This window comes from Physeter macrocephalus, chromosome 14 (assembly GCF_002837175.3).
Source record: "Physeter macrocephalus isolate SW-GA chromosome 14, ASM283717v5, whole genome shotgun sequence".
Lineage (NCBI taxonomy): Eukaryota > Metazoa > Chordata > Mammalia > Artiodactyla > Physeteridae > Physeter > Physeter macrocephalus.
Window position 1 is genome coordinate 26,648,538 of NC_041227.1, and position 20,471 is coordinate 26,669,008.

Below are 20,471 nucleotides of genomic sequence, written 5' to 3' on the forward strand. Positions count from 1 at the left end.
GAACCCTTGTCCCCTGCATCGGCAGGCGGACTCTCAACCACTGCGCCACCAGGGAAGCCCAGAGGAGTGTTTCTTGTTAAAAAAAAAAAAAAGGTCACAAAGTAGTGGTCTCTGAGAGTAATGTGTCTCATCCTGAACACATTATATTTTGTTCTGCTCAGTACTTAAAAAAAAAAAATTACTTGGGCTTCCCTGGTGGCGCAGTGGTTGAGAGTCCACCTGCCGATGCAGGGGACACGGGTTCGTGCCCCGGTCCGGGAGGATCCCACATGCCGCGGAGCGGCTGGGCCCGTGAGCCATGGCCGCTGAGCCTGCGCGTCCGGAGCCTGTGCTCCTCAACGGGAGAGGCCACAACGGTGAGAGGCCCGCGTACCACAAAAAAAAAATAAATAAATAAAATAAAATCTGGCTACTCTAGGCCCACATTCCCCTGGTACACACCCTCCAGTTTGCCCTAGCCCCTCTCAAGAAGCACCCCCTTTCCCACTCCTTGTCCAGGTCCTTTGAGCTGGGTTGAATCCAGCTCTGGCTCAGGTGATGATCATGTGGTTCATTTCTGACCAATCAGAGCATCATAGTAATCTGTGCGTAATGATGGACATTAGCTCAGAATTGGACATTTGACCCATTTAGAGCCCATGAGGTGCAGTGAAACTCTGGTTGGGATTTGCTGTGAGAATAGCATGCTAGACTTGAACCTGCCTGGTATAGCCTGGAGCTGCTGTCAGCCATCTTAAAAGCATGTCCAACACAGAGGAGAATAGAGGTGCTGGTGTCCTTACTGAGGCCCTGGATCAAGCTCTACCTGAAGCTAAAGATATTGTCTCTTTTGTGTGAGCCAACAAAGGGGAATCCCTTTTTTGTTCTTTTGTTTTCCTTTGCTTCTTTAACCTATTTGAGATGGTTAGGAGCCATTTGTTTGCAAATAATAGAAAAGTCTTCCTTAGAGAATCTCCTGGGCTAGCAGACAGCAGGATTAGGACCCAATGGGTAAAAGTGACAGAAACGTAAATTTTAACCCAAGATAAAGATGGAAATTTCCAGTATGGAATCATTAAGGAGTAGCAATATGATATAAAGTCCAAGTCAATGAAAGTGTTCGAGCAGACTGAAATTTCTTATCAATGTGTCAATTTTGGCACAGGGTAGGTGGTTGGAGGAGATAATCCCAACCTTAGGTTTCTTCCAACTTGATGATCCTGTGACTATGAAGAATGGAATATTCCTTGAGAAGGATTTCCTGAATACCTTAGGGAGATTCCTCCCCCACTCATGTTATCCATTATTACCAATCCCTATTGTTTCCTTTACAACAATTACCAATATTTTAAATTTCATTTAAATTTAAATTTATTTTTAATTTTATATTTATATTTGTTTACTTGTTTTTTTCTGTCTCCCCCACTAGGCTATAAATTCCATAAGTGCTGAGACCTTATCCATCTTATTTTCCTGTACCTCCAGCACCTGGCAAAAGGTTTTCAATTACTTTGTTGAATAAATGAGGGAATGAATGAGATGTCCCTGACTCTGTGTTTGCTATGAAGTCACTAAGAAAGCCAGGGTCCAAGTGGAAGCCATGAGGTCTGTAGCCACTGAATCTTCTAGCCCTACTTAAAGACATCTATGCCATTTAAAGAAAGATGTCATTTTAGTAAAGGACACTGTGCCACCCATACTCTAGAGTATTCTTCATCCCTAGCACACTCCCCCTCGTCTGGAAACATTTGTCCCTCCTGCCTGGTCAGCCAGCATAGGAGACAGCACCCCTCTTTCCTTTCCCCACTGTGTTGCTGGACGCTTGAGCTTTGTCACTGTTCCTTAAGACAATGTAAGAAAGAAAACTCTCATTTACTGAGTGCCCACTATGTCCCAGGAGCTTTGCATATTTGATCACACCTAACCCTCACAGCCACCTTAAAAAATTGGTATTGTTCATCTTTATTCTACAGAGGAGGGAACAAAGGCTCAGAGAGGTCAAATGACTTACCCAAGGTCAAACAGATTTTCAACAAACTTTAGGGCTATGGCACCCTAAGTTTGTGCTCTTTCTGTTATCCTACATTTAGTTTTCGGACTTGAATGTGTGTGTGTATGTGTATATATATATTTTTTCATTCCCCAGCACTCTTTTCTGCAAAAGGTCTTATCACTCTTGGGGACTAAGGTGCACGCACACAAACACACGGCCCAAGTCATCAGCGTCTTTCTTTTATTTATTGTACTGGAGGAGTTGGAAATAACACAGGCTCGCTAAGGACTAAGGAAATTCCAAGTAAATTGCAAAAATGGGGTTTTGAAAAGCATACAAAGTAACTCGAATACAATCTATACATTTCAGAACATCATGAGAGGTGAGGGTTGTGCATGAAGAGGTGTGCTCAGTAGCATCTTATACAAAATAACCAAACTCAAGTTCATTTCTTTCCCATCCAGACCAGCTTCCTGGATCCACAAATCAAACCACAGTGCCTGGGGACAAGAGAGAGAAAAAGAGAGAAAGGGAGGGAGGGAGGGAGGGAGGGAGGGAGGGAGGGAGAGAGCGATTGAGAGATTTGAGAGACAGACAGAGACAGAGAAAGGCAGAGAGACAGAGAAGAGGACTTAGATTAAGGTCCCTGCCTCTGCTTCTGGGTTATTTGAATCAAGGGAACTCGTTTGTCCTCAAGCACTTAATCATTTCATTCCTCTTTCTAGTTGCATTAAGAGGAAAGGATCACCATGGGAGCTAAAGAGGGCCTCTTCCTCTTTCTAGCTGTTGCTTCTGGATTCCCTTACCCAAGGCCCAATGCATATGTTTGTCCAGATGGCTTGGACTCTTGGAGGCGGATTCAGCTACTCAAGAACATGGTTGTGCTTAACCTCATCAACTTGACTCAGCAGTCGGTTCATCCTGGGGTTGGAGTGTGATACCGATCAGTTTAATTTGTTTAATGAGGGATGAGGGAACTGGTCCACATTTTGAGTCTGTTGCACAGAACAAATTGGTTTTCCTGGCTTCCCCCACCCCCCCTTGATCATTTCAGCATTCAGAAGGCGAGCTGCTCTCATTAACCTTTTCAGAAAGGGATTTTCACTCCCTTCCTCTCCTGTGAGAAGTTGGATGCTGTCCAGGGTACCAACATGGACTGGAGTCCAGGAACTGGGTTCTTCAAAAGGTGTGTTTCTAAACTATGTGAACTCAGAGTACAATGACTGAACATTTAACCCACTGGGAGCCCGAACTCTCTAGTGTAGGAATACCTGCTCCAATAAAAGGCAATGTTTAAGCTTTTTACCTAAAAAAAAATATCTCTCTCCATTGTAGGGAGATTTTTTGAGGTCTGAGAATAGAATGTTAGGATTTTTATTTATCTATCTTGTTTTAAATTTCTACCTTTAGTATGTTTTATGATACATGCATATACTATATAAATGAATATATCTGCATGAGAGGGGGAATGCTCATTTTTCTTCTGAGAGGGGCATTGACCAGAATGCCTGATCATAGATCCAGAGGGATCAAGGGGTCAGTCTGGATTCCTGGAACTGGGGAGTCACATGAATGGGATTGATACCAAAAGCTGCTGCTGGTGGTAGTTTTAGAGTTGTAGGGTCGGAGCCAAGCGCTAAGCCTATTGGACAGGGGAACCTCCATCCTCCCGCCTCACTGACCCAGACAAACACTGCACCCAGGCAGAAGAGAGGCAGGCTAGGTTTGGATGTCTTATAGACAATGCTGAACTGAGCGTAGGGGTGGGGGCTATAGGGGCAGATGAATGCGTTCACTCCAATCTGGAAGGGCATTACGGGAAGCTCCTGAATCAACTCCACGATGGAGAGGTGTTTACACATCAAAAAGCTCTTCGTAATAGGCATTGGGGTCTTCCTGAGACCGAGTAACCACCTTGAACTGGCGCCGGAGAAAACCGCCATAGCGCTTCTGGTTGTCCCACTTGAGCTTGGGACGGATGCGTCGTAAGAATCCCCCATAGCGTTTGTACAGGTCCTCATGGCCCACCTTATCCCCATCCCCATCTCCAGCCACCTCTGAGCTCCTTTTGGGGTATTTGCGCAAAAAGCCCCCGTAACGTTTGACCTGCTCCTTGGGGTCCTCCTCATCGGAATCCAGTGTTCCAGCCTCCGTGGCACCATCATTCAGCTGGGCCCCCCCAATCAGCTCAGACTCTGCTTCCTCCCCCAACCTGCCAGAGAGACCCCTGAGCTTCTCTGCCAGGCTGCTGCTCAGATCATTCTCCTCTGCTGGGGTTCTGAGAAGGAATCTGTTTTCCTCCAGCTCCTTCAAGAAGGGCCCCGCGTGCTTCGCCAGCTCCCTGTAGGGCTTTTCCACAGCTGCCTTGCTCTCCAAGTCTCCCTTGCCATTAAGCCCGAGGGTGAAGGGAGTGAGGAAAGACAGAAGGCCCTGGCACCTCTCCCACTCCTCAGCGGGCTGCAGGGCGGCCTGGCATTCCAGGGAGCAAATCTGCAAAAGACCCCAAAAGACCACAGTGGTAATACCACCACCATCAAACTGTCAAACTACAAGCCCCTGCCCCCAGAGAGTCCCCTGTCCAGTGTCTGAGAAAATTAAAAAACCATTACTAAGCCCCGGGCTGCCCACTTTAATGCTCCCAGTGGTGCATAGAGGTAGGTGACTTTGTGCTCATGTGGAGGATGAAGAAACAGACGTGGAGAGGTGAAACAGCTTTCCCAAGGGCACATGGCTACAAGTGACGTGGCCAAAATTGGAAATAAGATATTCCCATAGCACTCTGCTGTGCTCACCCATAATCTTCCACTTCTGACTCCAGAGGGAATAGTTGGTTCTCCCAACCTTTCCTAGGTGTGAAGGATGCTGCAAACACTTTATAGAGAGGGACAGAAGCAATGCAGAATGGTGGAAAGAACACATATAAGGGGATGTTTAAGGGTTCATCAAACCTAGAGGGATGATCGTATCTACTTCATAGCAATACTAGACAGTACTGGAACTTGGACCCAGGTTCTAATGCCATGGGTCATCATGTTTAACCACTGGGCTCTTTTGAGATCATATATGGGCAGCACCTGGTGCACTGTATGCATCCTAGTAAAGAGTGGCTAAAATTGTATATTTAATACTTTGCATCCTCAGTTCATGGAATCACCCCCATTTTGCAGATGAGGAAACTAAGGCTCAGAGAGGGGGTTCCAGGGTCATGGAACTAGAAACTGGCAGAACCAAAGCTCACATTCTGTCCACCACACCCTTGTACCTCTACTCTAGCTTGTCTGCTGTCATGGGAGGCACAGGGAGAAGTTTGACTCAAAGTAAAGCCAGCCAGGCCAGCCAAGAGATGCTAAAGCCCCAGGAGAGGAGTCAGGCTTGGATCCTGACAACCAGATCCTGGCATCTAGGGGTGGTGAAAAGAGCTCCTTCCCTGCGAGTGACTAGATTTGGAGGTGCCTATCAGCCTGGTGGTGAGAAGCTCTGAAAAGTTCATCTAGGGCCGCTGACTCCCAAAGTCAGCCCCACCTCATAAATGACACTCCTTGTTACCAGGCAACAGGCTCCCTGGAAACCTGAGCTTCGGTCCCAAACCTGAGTGAACCCATGGTAGTGAGGTCTGGGGTGGGGACAGGAGGCTGGAAAACAAAGTCCCTGGCACCCAGGCTGACCACGGCAGGACATGCCTTGCATAGGTGGGATGAGTCTATAGGACAGGCTCACATCTGCCCAGGCCTGCTACCTTCCCTCGCTGGCCTCCACACACAGATGGTCCCTTCCATGCACAGGCCCCAGGACCATCGAGGAGGCTTGCCTGAAACTCACCAGGGGGTTGATGGGTTTGGGCCCATCCTGGGTCTTCACAACACACAAGGAGCACCGGGACAGGCAGTCTGCTGTGGTGGAGGGGAGTGCAAGGAGGCAGGCAGCCAGCACCAGCCCCTGCCACGCCATTCTGCCTTGGCTCTTCCTGCTGGAGAGGGAGAAATAGGAAACGAAATCTGTGATTGCCTACTCTGTGGGGTGTGTCCTGAGCCTGCAAAGCCAGCTCCTGCTGGCAGCGCTGCACTGCAAGGCAACCGTTCTTGTTCCAGTGGGACAGTCAAGACAACAGAGGTCCAGGGAGGAGCAGTGGGTACCCAAGGCCAGCGGTCAAGGAAGGGAACCAACATGTGCTGAGTGCCTGCAATGTGCTAGGAGCTTTCCTATGTGTCACATTCAATCTGCACAACAACGCTTAATGTGGGTTGTGCTATTAAACAGATGGGAAAGTTGAGGCTCAGAGAGGGGAAGTGATTGCTTCCAGAACTAGGAAGTGGACAAAGATCTGTCAGGCATCAAAACCCACTCTGACCATGCACCCAGCCAGTAGACACGTGGCTATCTGCTTTTCTGTGTTCTCTGAGGCTTCCTTCCCCTTCCCCTCTCCCCTGCTCCCCAAGCTGTCCCCAGCTCAGTCCTTTCTGCTGTGAACCTTTCCCACCCCAGCACTTCTCCTTACCCCGGCCATAGCTCCACCTTCACCTGTCTCCATGCTGGCCCTCCGCCTCCAGCTCCTTCTCTGGTCCCTCCTGCCCACCTTGAAATGCCTTTCTCAGCATATCAATGCTGGGATCAGACCCATTGGGCTGGGTCAGGTCTGGCCCTTCTCCTAAATGTCAGGGACACCCTCAATTCCATCCCTACACCCAAGTCTTCAGCTCTGGGTTCCGACCACATCCAGCTACCTGTAATTCCCCTAATGAATGGATCAGCGCCTGTCCCACCTCTGGCCCTTTGCACATGCTTAGTCCCTCTTCCTGGAAAACCCTGCTCTCCTCTTCTGTTACCTATTGCTTAGGGCCTAGAGTAGATATCACCTCCTCCAGGCAGCTTTCTCTGATCTCCTAGGCTGGAAGTGATGTTCTCCCTTGGTATTATCCCAGAAACTAATGCCTCCTCCATTAAAATAGTCCACTACTTGGTAATTACCTATGTGAGTCTTCAGACTTTGGTTCCATGAAGGCAGGAGCTGTGTCTTGTTTTCATGTCTGAAATACTTTCTCTGTGTTCCTCAAACATGCCAGGCTTGCCCCTACCTCAGGACCTTTGCACCTCCTGTTTCTCCGTCTGTGGTACTGTGGCCTCAGATTTCCACATGGCTCACTCCTTCTTGTAACTGAATAATTCAGTGTCACATCACCAGGGAGGCATTTGCTGACCCCTGCGTTTAGCACAGCTTACTGGGCCTCTCTCGCATCCCCGTACTTTGTTTGCACTGGAACACTCACCATCTCAGACTGTCTTACCGTTTGATGCTTGTCGTTGTTGTTGTTTATTATCGTCTCCCCACCAGAATATTAGCTCCCTGTGGGCACAGACCCTAACTGGCATAGTCCCACTGTAACCAGCACCCACAAACCTGACCAGCGTATAGTAGGCCCTCAATAAATCCTAGGCAGATGAATTAATGCTTCACAAAGAGTCTATTAAAAGCTGTCCCTTTCATAGTTAGCTCCTTATAAACCAAATATCAAGATGCAAAGCTGTCAACTGGGAGCACAGTGAAGAACTCCCAACTGGAAATGGGCAGTTTCCCCGAGACACCACTGCAGGCATGGCTGCCACGCTCTTCCCACCCTGGTCCCTGTACCCTGCAGCCTCCACCGCTGCTCTCAGGTATGGCTGGCCTCCCTCCCCTCTCCTAGTTCCCCTTCCTGCACACTGCCCTGTTTCCTCAGGTGATGAGGGGGGTTAGAAGACTCCACCCAGGGCCCCAGGGCCCCATGCCATAGCCCAGAGCTAGTCTCAGAGCACACAGTAGGTTCCCCTCCAAAGCATGCCTGACGAGGAGCCCAGCCACCATTGATGGAGCCCCTACCGCGCTTCAGGCCTTGACTGAGCCCCTGTGTCTGTCATCTCATTCATTCCTCCCCGCTGAGGAGGGCACTTTCGGTCCAGTGAATTCCCCATGCCCCCCGGTGAGTGGTGAAGCTGGTGTGCAGACACATTCTGTTTGACTCCCCACACATGTGCCCATGATGACTACAATTTCTAGAATCACTTCGATTCACTAGCAGCTGAAGCCTCCGTGAGGCCGGAAGGCCCCGTGCACAGAGCTGTTACTTGTATATTATTCTCAACCCGCCTGCCATCTGTGAGAGGTGGGCATCATTATCCCCACGTGGTAGATGAGAAAGCTGGTGCTCAGAGAGGACTGGTGAATCTCCTGAGGTCACACAGCAATTAAAGGCTCTTCTGCCTCTCTTGAGGCTGGGCTAGGTCTGCCCCGCTAAGCAGAGAAGTTCAGAGAAGAAACCTCGGGGAGCTGCACCTGTGTCCATCCCACGCCTCTCTCCTTCCTCAAGTTTCTCTCACGCTCTACCAACTGCGGAGAGGATTTGGGTTCCAGGCCAGTGAGCTGTGCCATTTATGTGCAGATACAAAGCCGGCAGCTCATGTTTTCTCTCCTATCAGCGATGGCTGGGCTGGCCTGGTACAAGATTAGCAAGGTCTTGCTCATCCACTGGGGAGAGGCAGCATCGCCACCCTCTAACTCCTGGCCGAAAGCTTCCCGCCCAGCTTGGCTGCTACGGTAGGAAGCTCGATTTGAGATCTCGTTGTCCCAGGCAAATACAGTGTCAGCATCCTTTCTCTTCATCCATTTCCTTTATATTTAATAATGATAGTTCTAGCTGATCTGATGGTTGGTGAGCACTCAGGCTGTTCTGAGTGATTCTCATGAATGAACTCATTTATACGCACGGCAACTGTGTGGAGTGGGTACTGTTGTCATGCCCGCTTCACAGATGAGGAAACTGAGATAAGACACCTGCAAAGACTCTAGAGCTAGTAAGCGGCAAAGCTGGGATTTGCCCTCAGGCAGTCTGGCTCCAGAGCCCCAAAGCCCACCTTCCTAACCATCCGGTACAGCCCCAGTCCCTTCAATGCACCCCCCCCCCAGCCTCCAGCTCCTCCCTCCTGGCTCCAGAGCCGTCTCCAATTTTGCCCCTGAGACACCCTCCACACAGCAGCCAGAGGACAGTTCTGAATGACAGTGTGACTGCACCCTGCCCTGCCTCCGAGTTCTCCATCCCCCCAAGCCAGGCCCTCCAGGGCTTTCCTGCCGAGGAGAGCTGCCATCGACCTGGCTCACTGTGTGCACGGCCCTGTGCTGAGACCTGTTCATATCTCAATGTAAGGGGTCCTCGTAACAACCCCCAAAGGCTGGGACTGATATTCTCCCCATTCTGCAGTGAGGAAATGGAGGCACAGAGAGGTTACATCATCTGAACAGGGAATCCCAGCAAGGGCACAGCACCCAGACTGGATGTGAGCTCCGTCTGACCTGGACCTGACCAAACCACCTGCAGTTCTACAACGAATGCACCCTGTGCCCCATTGCCCCAAACTCTGGCACATGGAGTGCCTTTCTCGTGCCGCCCATCCACTCCGCTCTCTCTCTGACCTGGCTAACTCTCACTGTTCTTCAAAACTCAGTCTCGGTGGCCTCCTTCAGGAACCCTGTCTGGATTAAGCTCCTCTTTTGAGCTCTCACAGCCGTCTGTCTATCACATAATTGCCTCTTTCTGAGTCTCCTGCCAGCTCGGACTTTGTAAGTGCAGAGTCCCTGAGGTGAAAGAGTATGTGTGTTTGAAGCTGACAAGGAGGCCAGGGGATGAGGGAGCACAAGGGAGGAGACGTGGGCAGAGGCCGGACGGTGTCAGCCCTTGCAGGCCAAGGTGGAGCTTGCATTTCATTCTAATGTGATGGGAAAACTAAGGAAGTTTGAGTGATTGATGAATGAATGACTGGTGTCCCTAGCGCCGAATGCAAGGTTAGAACAGGAACAAGAGCTCCACACGTGTGTTGAGTGGATAACCAGGCAGCCCTGGACCTCTCAGGAGGCCCGTTTGAATTTTTCTGGCTCATACTTTTGTGCCCCCAGAGAAATCTCACAGGTCTGCAGGGCATCTAAAACCAACACCTGCTAAAGAAATTGGCAAATGTTAATGAAACCATGGAGTGGGTGAGGGGAGGAAAGAGAAGAGGCAGATAGGAAAAGGGGAGACAGGAGGGAGGGGGAGAGAGGGAGGAAGAGAGACTAAAGTGGAGACACGGAGGCAGAGGAGAGAGCGTGAGTGCGGGAGGGCCATGAAGAGGGGGAGACACAGAAAGAGGGAAGGCATTGGGGTGCGGGGGGCAGAGAGAAGGAAACAGGAGTATGAAGGCTCCATTCCAACCTTATTTGGGCTACAGGAGATGGGAAAAGAAAGAGGCAAAAAGGAGTGATAATATAGGGCCTGCAACGGAGAGGAAGCAAAAGAAGTTGAACGAATTAACTGCGTGGAGGGCCTGCTGCAGGCTGGGGCTGAGAGCTCTGTATCCATGGTCACATCAATCCAATAACAGAGCCTCCTCCGTGCCAGGCTGTGCGTTACCGCTTTACACGTATTATTCTAACCCTCCCAACAACAGACACCCAGAGGTGAATGTTTTCATACCCATTGTACAGGGACAAGGCTGAGGCTGGGAGAGGAGAAGTCGCTTGCTCAAGTCCACTTGGCTTGTAAGTGGGAGAGTTAGGCCTCCAAATGGATCTACCCGGTCTCTGACAGAGACACATCAGCCCTGCGGTTTTCCTAAGCCATCCTGTTTCCTTCCTTGCGTAGGATAAACAAACTATTGAGCAACGTCAGATGCGTCCCTGGGGGGAGGGTTTTCGCCTTTGCTGCGGGGATTAGCTTGGAGGTTGTACATGAGAGATAGCCCTGCTGGCTTATGGTCCCTGACTTGGCAGGAGCCAGGAGAAAAGGAACTTTGCTGTTGATCTCTGTGTAGGATGTGGAAGGGAGCCTGCTGGGTGAGCTCCAGGGGCAGTGAGTCAGTGCGCAAACCCGGGGGAGGGGCCAGGGTAGGGGGCTTGCGTGGCCTATGGTGAAAGAGCCTCCTAAGGCCTCCCCAGAGAAAAACCTCTCCACTTGCAGGTTTAGGAAGCATTTCCTCAGCCACTACTTAGAGGCACATGGTGACAGCCCAGTAAGAGAGGCTGGTGCGGGAAGAGGGTGCTTCTCCCCTCAGGGGAAAGGGCATTTTGGACTCCCCAGCCTCCATAATCACATGATCCAATCCTTAGATCCAATCTTTATATGTACACATCCCACTGTTTCTGTTTCTCTGCAGAACCCTGATTCATACAACACCCGTCCCATTTGTTTACATAGTGTCTTGGCTGCTTTCATGCTACAAGAGCACAGCTGAGTGTTGAAACGGGGACCACAGGGCCCAGGACACCCCAAATATTTACTATCTATCTGGTCCTTTACAGAAAAAGTTTGCTGACCCCTGCTTTTGTTACGTTTATAACCATTTTATCATTCTAATTACTCTTAACAGTTTGGAAGCTGATTTTCTTGGGGAAATCAGAGGGGGATCACCCCCCTCCCCTAGCCTCAGTCTTCTCACCTGTCAATGGGTTTGTATCAGCTCCCGGTCGCGGTTCCTTAAGAACCTCCCCCCCAACGGCACCATTTAAAGGCCAACACACTGTAGACCCTTTCTTCACCAGGGGCCCAGAGTTCCTTGAAAGGGAAAGGACTGCGGGCCCTCTTACCTCCTCTTGATGTTTCTACATTGTAGTCGGAGGGCTCCAGGAGCATCAAGCATCTTTATTTAAAAAGCCAGCATGGAATAATAATGGCTTGATTTAACATCGCAATTACCTCTCTGAGCACTTTATCGCATATGATTATCCCTATCTGATAGAAGAGGAAATGGGAAAAGGCAGAAATGAAGTCACTGGTTTAAGGTCACATCATGAGTCAGGAGGGAAATGGAGACAGACTGGGACCTCCCCCACCCAGGCCATGTCCCAGCAAGTGCTGCGTTCCTGCTCTGTGCCAGGCCCGAGGCCTCCCGTGGACCCTCCAGGGCAGCTTCCAGGTGGAATAGTGGGGACCGCGTGACAGAGCCCCCCAGGGCCCTGAGCACCTGTGTGGCAGAGATGGGATTCTGAGTCCGCCACAGCCCCCTGTTTAGGGCACAGTGACGGGCCTGTATCTCAATGACTGCCTCCTCCTCCCCTCAGGAGGATCCAGTAGGCTGAGCACTAAGCCATTTACTCGATGGGGAAACAGAGACTTGGAAAAGCAAAATGACTGGGCCAAGAGGCCGGGCCACAGGGAGCAGGCTTAGGGTCGGCCTGAGACTCTGCTCCACAAAGCAGCCTGAGCTCTAGGCACTGGGCTCCCCCGACTCCAGCTCACGGTCCTGAAGACAAGGACTTAAACCCCACTGGAAAATACATAAAGTTCTGGGACTTAAACCCCACTGGAAAATATATAAAGTTCACCTTTGTGGGTTTCCAGTGGGCTGGCCAACAGAGTCCCCCAAAACTGGAAAATAGTGTTTTTGTTAGGCCTTTAGAGTCATTAACAAAGAATGGATTATCAATCTGGGGGGACGGGGGAGACCACCCTGCAACTCACGGTCATGGTGTTCATTAAGTGTATTTTTGAAAGAATGTTATTTGAGAGCAAGATTCCTATGGAACTCCCACCCTTTGTTATTGGATGCAATTAAGAGATGGGGAGAAATGCAGTGGACAGAGAGATGGAGGTGAAAAGACAGACAGAGAGAGAGAGAGAGAGAGCATGAGAGGGAAAGAGAACGGCAGAGAGTTGCATATGGAGAGAAAGAGATAAAGATGCTTAGAAAAGCAGAGAGTGAGATGACAGCCCATGTGGGAGAAGAAAATACAGATGAGAAGCAGAGATGGGGAGAGGGTGAATGGGAATGAGAGGGAGAAGGTATAAGGAAGGGGAAGGGGAAGGAGAGGGGAAAAGAAGAGGGATGGAGAGAAGGCAGAGAGGAGGTGGATCTTGATCAGGAGGTTGACCTTTACTATGTGACTCACAAACCCCAATTCCCTCCTCCCACGACCCTCTGATCTGCCCTGTGTTTCTAGAGGCCGGTGGACCCATGGCCCAACCACATAATAACTGCTCTGTAACCTCTTGTCAGGTTAAATCGAACTGTCCAGTAATAGGCCAAGGGGCCAAATGCGGATGGGCACACTGCCCCCTGGTGAGCATGCCTGTGTCTGGAAAGGTTCAGGGAGAGGCCTCCAGAGCCAGGAGATGTGCCTCATGGCCCTGGGCCATTACCCTGCTGCCAGGAGCATCCATCTGAACTCAGGCTGGAAGGGTTAATGATGTCTAACTTCATAGGACCCAGGGACACCTCTCCATCTCCAGGACCTGATCTTGGGCTTACCTGGATGTCTCCAGCAATGTTTACCGCCTGCCACAATGGCCAGCTCTATCTCGGTGAAATCGTTCTAGCACTTTGTGGGACCCAGTGAGATTAACCAACATTTATGGGCTGGGAGGAGGGAAAACGGTGAGAGATAATCAGCTAGCTGACTGCACTTTCTCAGACATGCGTTGGAATCAAGCCACCAACTATTGATCCCACTCAGAAGATGGAAGACATCTACTAAATACAATAATTGTGCAAGAATGACCCAAGAGGTGGGCCGTGGGCGGGGGGAGTTAGGAAGGATCGATCAAGAAGAGACTTCAAGATCCTGAGGTGGTAGCTGAAGACATAAAATCTTCTGATGGTGTGGAGAGAAAGGGGTGGGGTTGGGAGAGGAGTGCCGGCCCCACAAACAGAAATGTTAGACATTAGATCATATTTCCTGGACGTAGCACACAGCATGATGGAGTGAGATGATCAAGGATGCTATAATAGGCTGGGGAAAGGGGAGGGCTCCAATTCTGCCACTTTGGACAGTGAAAACGTGAGCAGTCACACTAGCATTTCCTGAATACCTACTAAATGCCAGACATATTACTGTATCCCATGGGAACCTCTAGTAACCTCAGGAGGTGAATATTATTGTCCTTATTGCTCAGGGACCACTACTGTCCCCAGTCACACAGCAAATGAGCGGTGGGACCGGGGACTTGGACCCAGCCCTGTCTCGAGTGTTATGAGACACACATTTAGATGTTATATGAAAAATTCCTGGCTCCTCAAGACCCTAACCCTTCTCCGCGTGCCTTAAGGGGATTGCAAATTTCTCGAACAGCCGCAGAGCTGGTCCGTTTGCCCACTCCGCTAGAACGAGCTGGGTACTGCTAAGAAGACTCTGCAGTATCGCTCTTCCAGCTGTAGCGGAAACATGGGATTCGCCTGCCACCCTCTAGCTCATCTGGGGCAAAGCCGTGGGCTTGAGATCCCTTCAGCAACCTCCCCCAGCAGCACAGCTCGACCGGCTTGGGCTGCTGCAGCAGCTCCCCCACGCAGATCTCAAAGCCTGGAGGTAAATGACCTGCAAAAATAGAACAAAAGGCAAGGTGGAGTTGGACTTGGGGGAGAAGGTGAGGGGAAAAGAGATAGAAGGTGCAGAGATGGGAGGGGGAGCAGGGGAAAAAAATAAAGAGAAGCAGATTGACATTCTGAAACGTTTTGCAACGGATCTTAACTGGAAAGCCTGTCAAATTAGGAAGACAAGCCTTGGTATATTTCCCCAACCCTTGGAAGAAAGACGGTAATGAAGACTTTTGGTCTGTGTGGGAGGGGAACTGAAATGAGATCCAATAACCTGAAGAGGTCGTTTCCTTGGGAAGCTTGGAGGCTTAATAAGGAATGTTTGTAAAGTTTGGAGAGATTCTAGATAAAAGATACCCAGGAAAAAGTACGAGGTCACAGAATTTACTATTCAATTTTGGAGTCATCGGCAGGCTTTTTTTCCCTGAAGCTCACCAGCCTTTTTTGCAAATCAAACTTTGAGATTCTATAATACTTTCTTTGAATGCGGATACCTTTACCGGTGAGAAAATGCCTTTCGCGTCTGAGTCTCCTCCCTGCTTAACCTTGACTCCTCTGGCTGTAATTTACATGAAAGCAACAAGTCCTCTCAAAGTAAAATTGACAAGGAAAATCCTGCTAAGCCTGGGTCTCCTGGCATGTTGTCACTCTCTCTCCCCATTCCCTCCCAGCAAAACAACCCCAAACTTCATTTCTGTGTAAAATTACATCATAGGAAGCCACTCAAGGCAGCACCCTGTCAGCAATTAAACACGATCCAAAAAGAATGAAAAGTCTGAACCTGGTTGTACCTTGATGTACATGATACATGGTAAATGCCAGAGCCCTGACGTCTCATTAATGTCCCCAAGCTCTTGTTCTTAAGTCCAGCGAGAATCACTGACCTTTAAAATTACTCTGATTAGCTAAACCTCTCACTTCTTCCACCCAGGGCGTCCTGTTCTCTCATGGGCACCGCCATGGGGAGGCAGCCTGCCAGGGAAGGAAGACCGCCCCCCCGCCACAAACCAAAACCGAGGAAGTGGTCCTCTTGGGAGGGAGCGACCCACCTGTTTAAGACAGGGCTGTACGGAGAGGGGAATTCCAAAGAGCAGTCCATCTCAAACTGATCTGGCTTTTGTAAACTAGCCTCATAACTCTTACTACCTCTGCCAGATAATCAGACCCAAACCGGAAATTCCCCAGCCCAAGCTCCCACCCTCTCCAGGTTCAGAGAATCTGGAAAAATAAATAAAACCAAGAGAGAGGGTTCCAACACCCTCTGGATATTACCTGTGCTCTTCTTTGTCCCTGGGCAGCTTCTGGCCGAGCAGGTGGGAGGGTGGTGGCTGCAGGTGGCCGGAAGACCCAAGGATGGTCCTGACTCTGGTCCAGAAGGAGGTGCCAAAAGGGTGGCTGTGAGCACAGCCAAAGCCCCTTAGAATGGCAGTTCTGGTGCCTCAGTCCCCCTTTTATGGACTAGAACCTCCCCCTGTCGCTCAGCCCTTGCTCAGCACAGGCTGCTCAGAGCCAATGGGGAAGTAGCTCAGAGCAGTCAGAGGCACAGACCCCTGGGCCCTTCAACTCGAACTCCCTGGGCCCAACACAATAGGCTTCTCTTCGTGACGGGGGATGTGGAGGAGGCAGGCAGCCGCGCTGGGAGGGGGTGGTTTCTGGGTGTAGTGCTGTTTGTCACTTGAAATCCGGCCACTTCAGTCTTTGATTCATTTCCAGGAGAGTGTCACAGAAAGAGAGAGAGAGGTGGGGAAGGACAGAGCCAGGAAGAGTTAGAGACACAGAGAGAGACTCAGAGAGAGAGAGACAGACAGACAGATATAGAGACAGAGAAAGAGATAGAGATAAACAGACAGACAACTAGACATAGAGACAGATGGAGACAGAATGAGATGAGAGAGTCAGAGACAGACAGACAGAGAGACAGATAGACACAGACAGAGGGAGAGAGAGTCAAAGAAACAGGGAGCAAAACAGAAAGGTTCAGAGAGAATCAGTAACAGAGAGAGACTGTGTCAGATGACAGGGAGGGATACAGACAAAGCAGGGAAGAAAGAGTCAGAAAAACACGGAGACACAAGGAGCGTGTCAGCTCTCAGAGATGAGGAAGCCCAAAGAGACAGGTAGAAACAGAGAGACAGTCAGAGGAAGAGGGATAAGGAAGCCAGGACACAAGACAAACTCAGAAGCCACACGACAAACAGATGCAGAGACGGAGGCTGCGAGAGTCCTGTGAGAAGAAAGACAAGAGGCAGAGGAAGCCAGCAGGGGCGTGCGTGGCCCTGTGTTGTGTGCTGTGGCAGCTCCGTGCATGGCTGGTTCATGCGTGTGCTGGAATGTTTTTGTGTGTACATTTGCCTGCAACGGACAGTAGACTCTGGTACATGCCCGAGCTGGTGCCAGGCACAACCAGCCCTGGCAAAAGCACAGCCCTTCCCCAGCAACCAGGAGCTGCGGTTTACTTTTCTCTGGCGGCAACACAGAATGAATATCATGAAATCCTCCTCAAAATCTGGGCCACGATGTGCATTTGCACACACTCCAGGCGGGGAGGCAAACCCCCCTCGTGTGCACCTTGGCCCCATGCCAGCAGCAGCTTGAAGGCTGCACTCTTCATGGCTACAAATACCTTCCAGAACATGGGGGGGGGGTCTCTGAGTTTGGAAGAGAACATGCTTCTCCCCTCAATCAACAGCAGATAAGCGGTTTATGGTGGGCGGCACGGCTGTTTCACAAGTGAGGCAGGGGCTGCCCATTTCGTGGGCACCTATGCTGCATCGGGCAGTTAGCCAACCTTGCTGGGTTTAATCTCCATGACCTGGCCAGGTAGTGAATATTATTCACATTTTGCGGATGAGGAAAAAGAGGCTAGAGGGCTGAGAAACTTGCTCAAAGACACACAGCAAGTAAGTCACCAAGCGAGGATCCAAACCCACGTTCATCTGACCCTGCTCACTCCCTCACCCTTCCTCTGCCTACCCTGGGGGGTGGGGGGCGGGAGCTTCCTTCTCTGGGAATGTTCCTCCACCTGCACAGTATAGCAGAGGCTACATTATTTAGGATGTGGATTTGATCCCCAGCTCTCGCTCACCAGGGGAGAGACCCTAGGCAAGTTTCCAGCCTCAGCTCCAGTTTGCTTATCTGTAAAATGGAGATAACAGTATCTAGATCTTGTGAGGCTGAAACAAGAGGACGTGCGACACAGCACGTGATGAGTGTTCCATGACCATTGGTCTTGATGATCAGTAACGTCATTCCCGCTCTGATGCACCGCGGTTCTCCGGAGCATCGTCCTCTCTCTACACCTGGTTCATTACAAGCTGGAAGATGCAAGGGGCCGTTCACTGGGCACCTACTATGTTTCAGACATTTCTGCATGGTTCACTGTATACTCACAACAAGCAACAGGTGGTGTGCATACCACAAAGCATCCTCAAACCGGTTAGGCAGCTGAAGTTCAGGGAGGCCCCAGACACACAGAGAGGGAGGAGGAGTTGAACCCAGCCCCTTGGGCCCCAAAGCTCGGTTCCCACACATCCCCCTCCAGCTTTGAGATGAGGTCTCCCTCCTCCCTTCCAGAGAGGACTCTTTGGGATCTGATCTTGTCCCCCTTTCCTTCCTTGTCCCATTTCCCAGGCAGCATGTAGGGTCTGACAGGCAGAGGCAAAGACCCCAAGTACCTGGCCGTGGCAGTGGCCCCAGTTCAGGGAGTGCCTGGCCGTACCTCAGGCCACCTCCTTTCCGGGCGACCCAGAGGGCTTGGCTAGAGAATGTTCACTGCCACCTCGGGATCTGGGAACTGGGGTAGCTTCTTTACCCCCAAGGCCAAACCCTCACCCCAGTGGCTCTCTGTCCTCCTTACTGTTCACCTCCTCTTCCTCCCCTCTACCTCTATAAGCTCTTGGTAATAACCTCGAATAGAGAAAGGCCCTAAGATATGGGGTACCCATTCCTGGAAGCCAGCAGGCACTGGAAGAATAGAGGTATAGGGCCTCTCTTGACTTTCATCATAAAAAGAAGTAAAAACAGCAAGTGTAGAGATGCTGCAGAAAATCCTGCTTTAAGTCATTAATGTTTCATATCCTTCACCCCCGAGTCTATTGTCAGCCGCAAGAGCAAATGGCTCATTCACTTGCTTTTCCTTTCCTTCTGCAATGTCCTTTACACACACGCAGGACAAGGCCAGGAACAGCCTTCTCCCCTAGTCCTAGAGGAGCTCGTCCTGAAGCTCACCCCCTCCAGGCTTGGCGATGCTCTGTCACGTCGCAGGCCCCACGGCAACAGCACGTGGGATAGGAAACCACAGAAGTGGAACAAGCTCACTTGGGCTCGAATCCCAGCGCCCCCGCCGACTACCTGGTGGTGACTGGTGGATTCCTGGCCTCCCTGAGCCCCCGAGTCATCTGGAGACAGGAGGACGGCACCCGCCTCATGCAGGGTCAGGACTAACCCGAGCTCTGCCATGTCCTCAGGGCACACGTCTCTGATTGAGATCTTGATGTGAACCAAAAGCAAAGGCTGAAGAGAAGGAGATATTTGAAACCACCAGCCCTCAAACCATTCTGCTGGGGAGGAATAAGGAAGAACTTGGCAGAAGATAGACAAGTGAAAAAATAAAGCCAGCTTTTCTTAAGGCCGCCCTACATGCCAGGCCCTGTTGTCAACCATTCACGGTTATTAACGCACTTGATTTTCCCAACAACCCTGCAATTAGATGCGGTTCCCACCCCGCTTTACAGATAAGGGACAGAGGCTGCGTGAAGGTACGAAGTCGTGCAGCTAGAAAACGGCAGAGCCCGTGGACTCCAGCCTGTGCCCCAACCTGAGCTGTATTGCTTCCCAGCTTCTCCCCACCCTGGTTCCGTCTCATTCACAAAGATCTGTGTATTTCCTTGATCCACCTGTTGCACTGGAAGGTGGGGGCAGCTGATGTGGGTCACTCGGGAGGAATCCAGTGGAATTTAGGAATTTAGTCCCCACCCTCTGCTCAGCTTCCAGTCTTCACGCTGCAGTGTGCCCAGGGCGGCTCTCGCAGGACCTGCACCAGCTGCTGGCTGTGGGAGCCGCGTCTGTCTGTGGCCCCCACGGGACGGAGGAAGTCAGAAGCTGTGCTTAAGATGTAGCAATGCTCAGTCTCTCTCTCCCCGTCTCTCTCTCTCTCATACTCTCATATTGAAATGCAACAACAGGTTTGGCCAGAGAAGTGAAAGGTACAGCGTGCAATTCTGCCCTCTTTGTGCTCATGGTCCAGGTTGGGGGGCAGATGTAGTAACAGGCCACACCTAGAGTTATGACGAGTACAGGACTGGGAGGAGACTGAGATCACTGTGGGAACACAGAAGAAGGGCTCCCAGCTCAGCCCGGTGGGGGGCGGGGGAGAAGCAGAGTCAGGGAAGTGAGAGCCAGGTGAGCTGATGCAGGAGTAGCAGTTGTCCAGGCAAAAGGAGGGAAGGGCATTCTGGGCAGAGAGAACAGCTCAGGCAAAGGCCTGGAAGCAAGGAGAGCTGAGGAGGAGTCATCGTTGACTGCCCTCTTTCTCTGGCCCCACATCCAAGTCAGCACACATCTTCACCGTTTGTGGCTCCGTCGCCCGGGGCTGGCCCCCATCACTTCTCTCCTGGATGACTACCCCAGCAGCCAGAGAGGTTCTTTCAAAAATGTTAACTCAGATTATACTACACCCCTGTTTAAAACACTCCAGTGGTTTTCATCCCGCTTGGAATAAGACCCACACCCCTCACCTGCAGGCCCTGTTCTCTGCCGACCTCTGCTTCCTGCCCACTCACTGCTCTGCAGCCACCCTGGCTCCCCATTGCTCCTCAGACACACCGAACATGTTCCTACTGCAGAGCCTTTGCACGTGCTGTGCCTTCCATCTGGAGCACCCCTTGCCTTCCTGTTCAGTCCATCACTTCATTTAGGTTTTGGCTTAGATGTCACTTCCTCAAGCAGACCCCCTGCCCACCCTTTGCCCCGGCAGTCCTGATCCCTTGCCCAGCTCTATTTATCTTCACAGCATTTGTCCCTGGCTGATATGATACATCAGTTTGTCTGATTATTTCTTTCTTTTTTTTTGATTTTTTTTTTTTTTTGGGCTACGCGGGCCTCTCACTGTTGTGGCCTCTCCCGTTGCGGAGCACAGGCTCCGGACGCGCAGGCTCAGCGGCCATGGCTCACGGGCCCAGCCTCTCCGTGG

At 50.9% G+C, this 20,471-nt stretch overlaps 1 protein-coding gene across 1 annotated transcript in view; it reads right to left on the reverse strand.

The window, feature by feature from the left end:
* Positions 1-2,476: 2,476 nt before the first annotated feature.
* PDYN (prodynorphin) overlaps positions 2,477-20,471 on the reverse strand; it is a 61,893-nt gene continuing 43,898 nt past the window's right edge. The window contains exons 3-4 of the mRNA XM_007116267.4: positions 5,792-5,939; positions 2,477-4,462 (exon numbers count right to left, since the gene is read on the reverse strand). Coding sequence (XP_007116329.2) covers positions 3,827-4,462; positions 5,792-5,920 — 765 coding nt within the window. The 5' untranslated portion in view covers positions 5,921-5,939 and the 3' untranslated portion in view covers positions 2,477-3,826. The remainder of the gene's footprint in view (positions 4,463-5,791; positions 5,940-20,471) is intronic.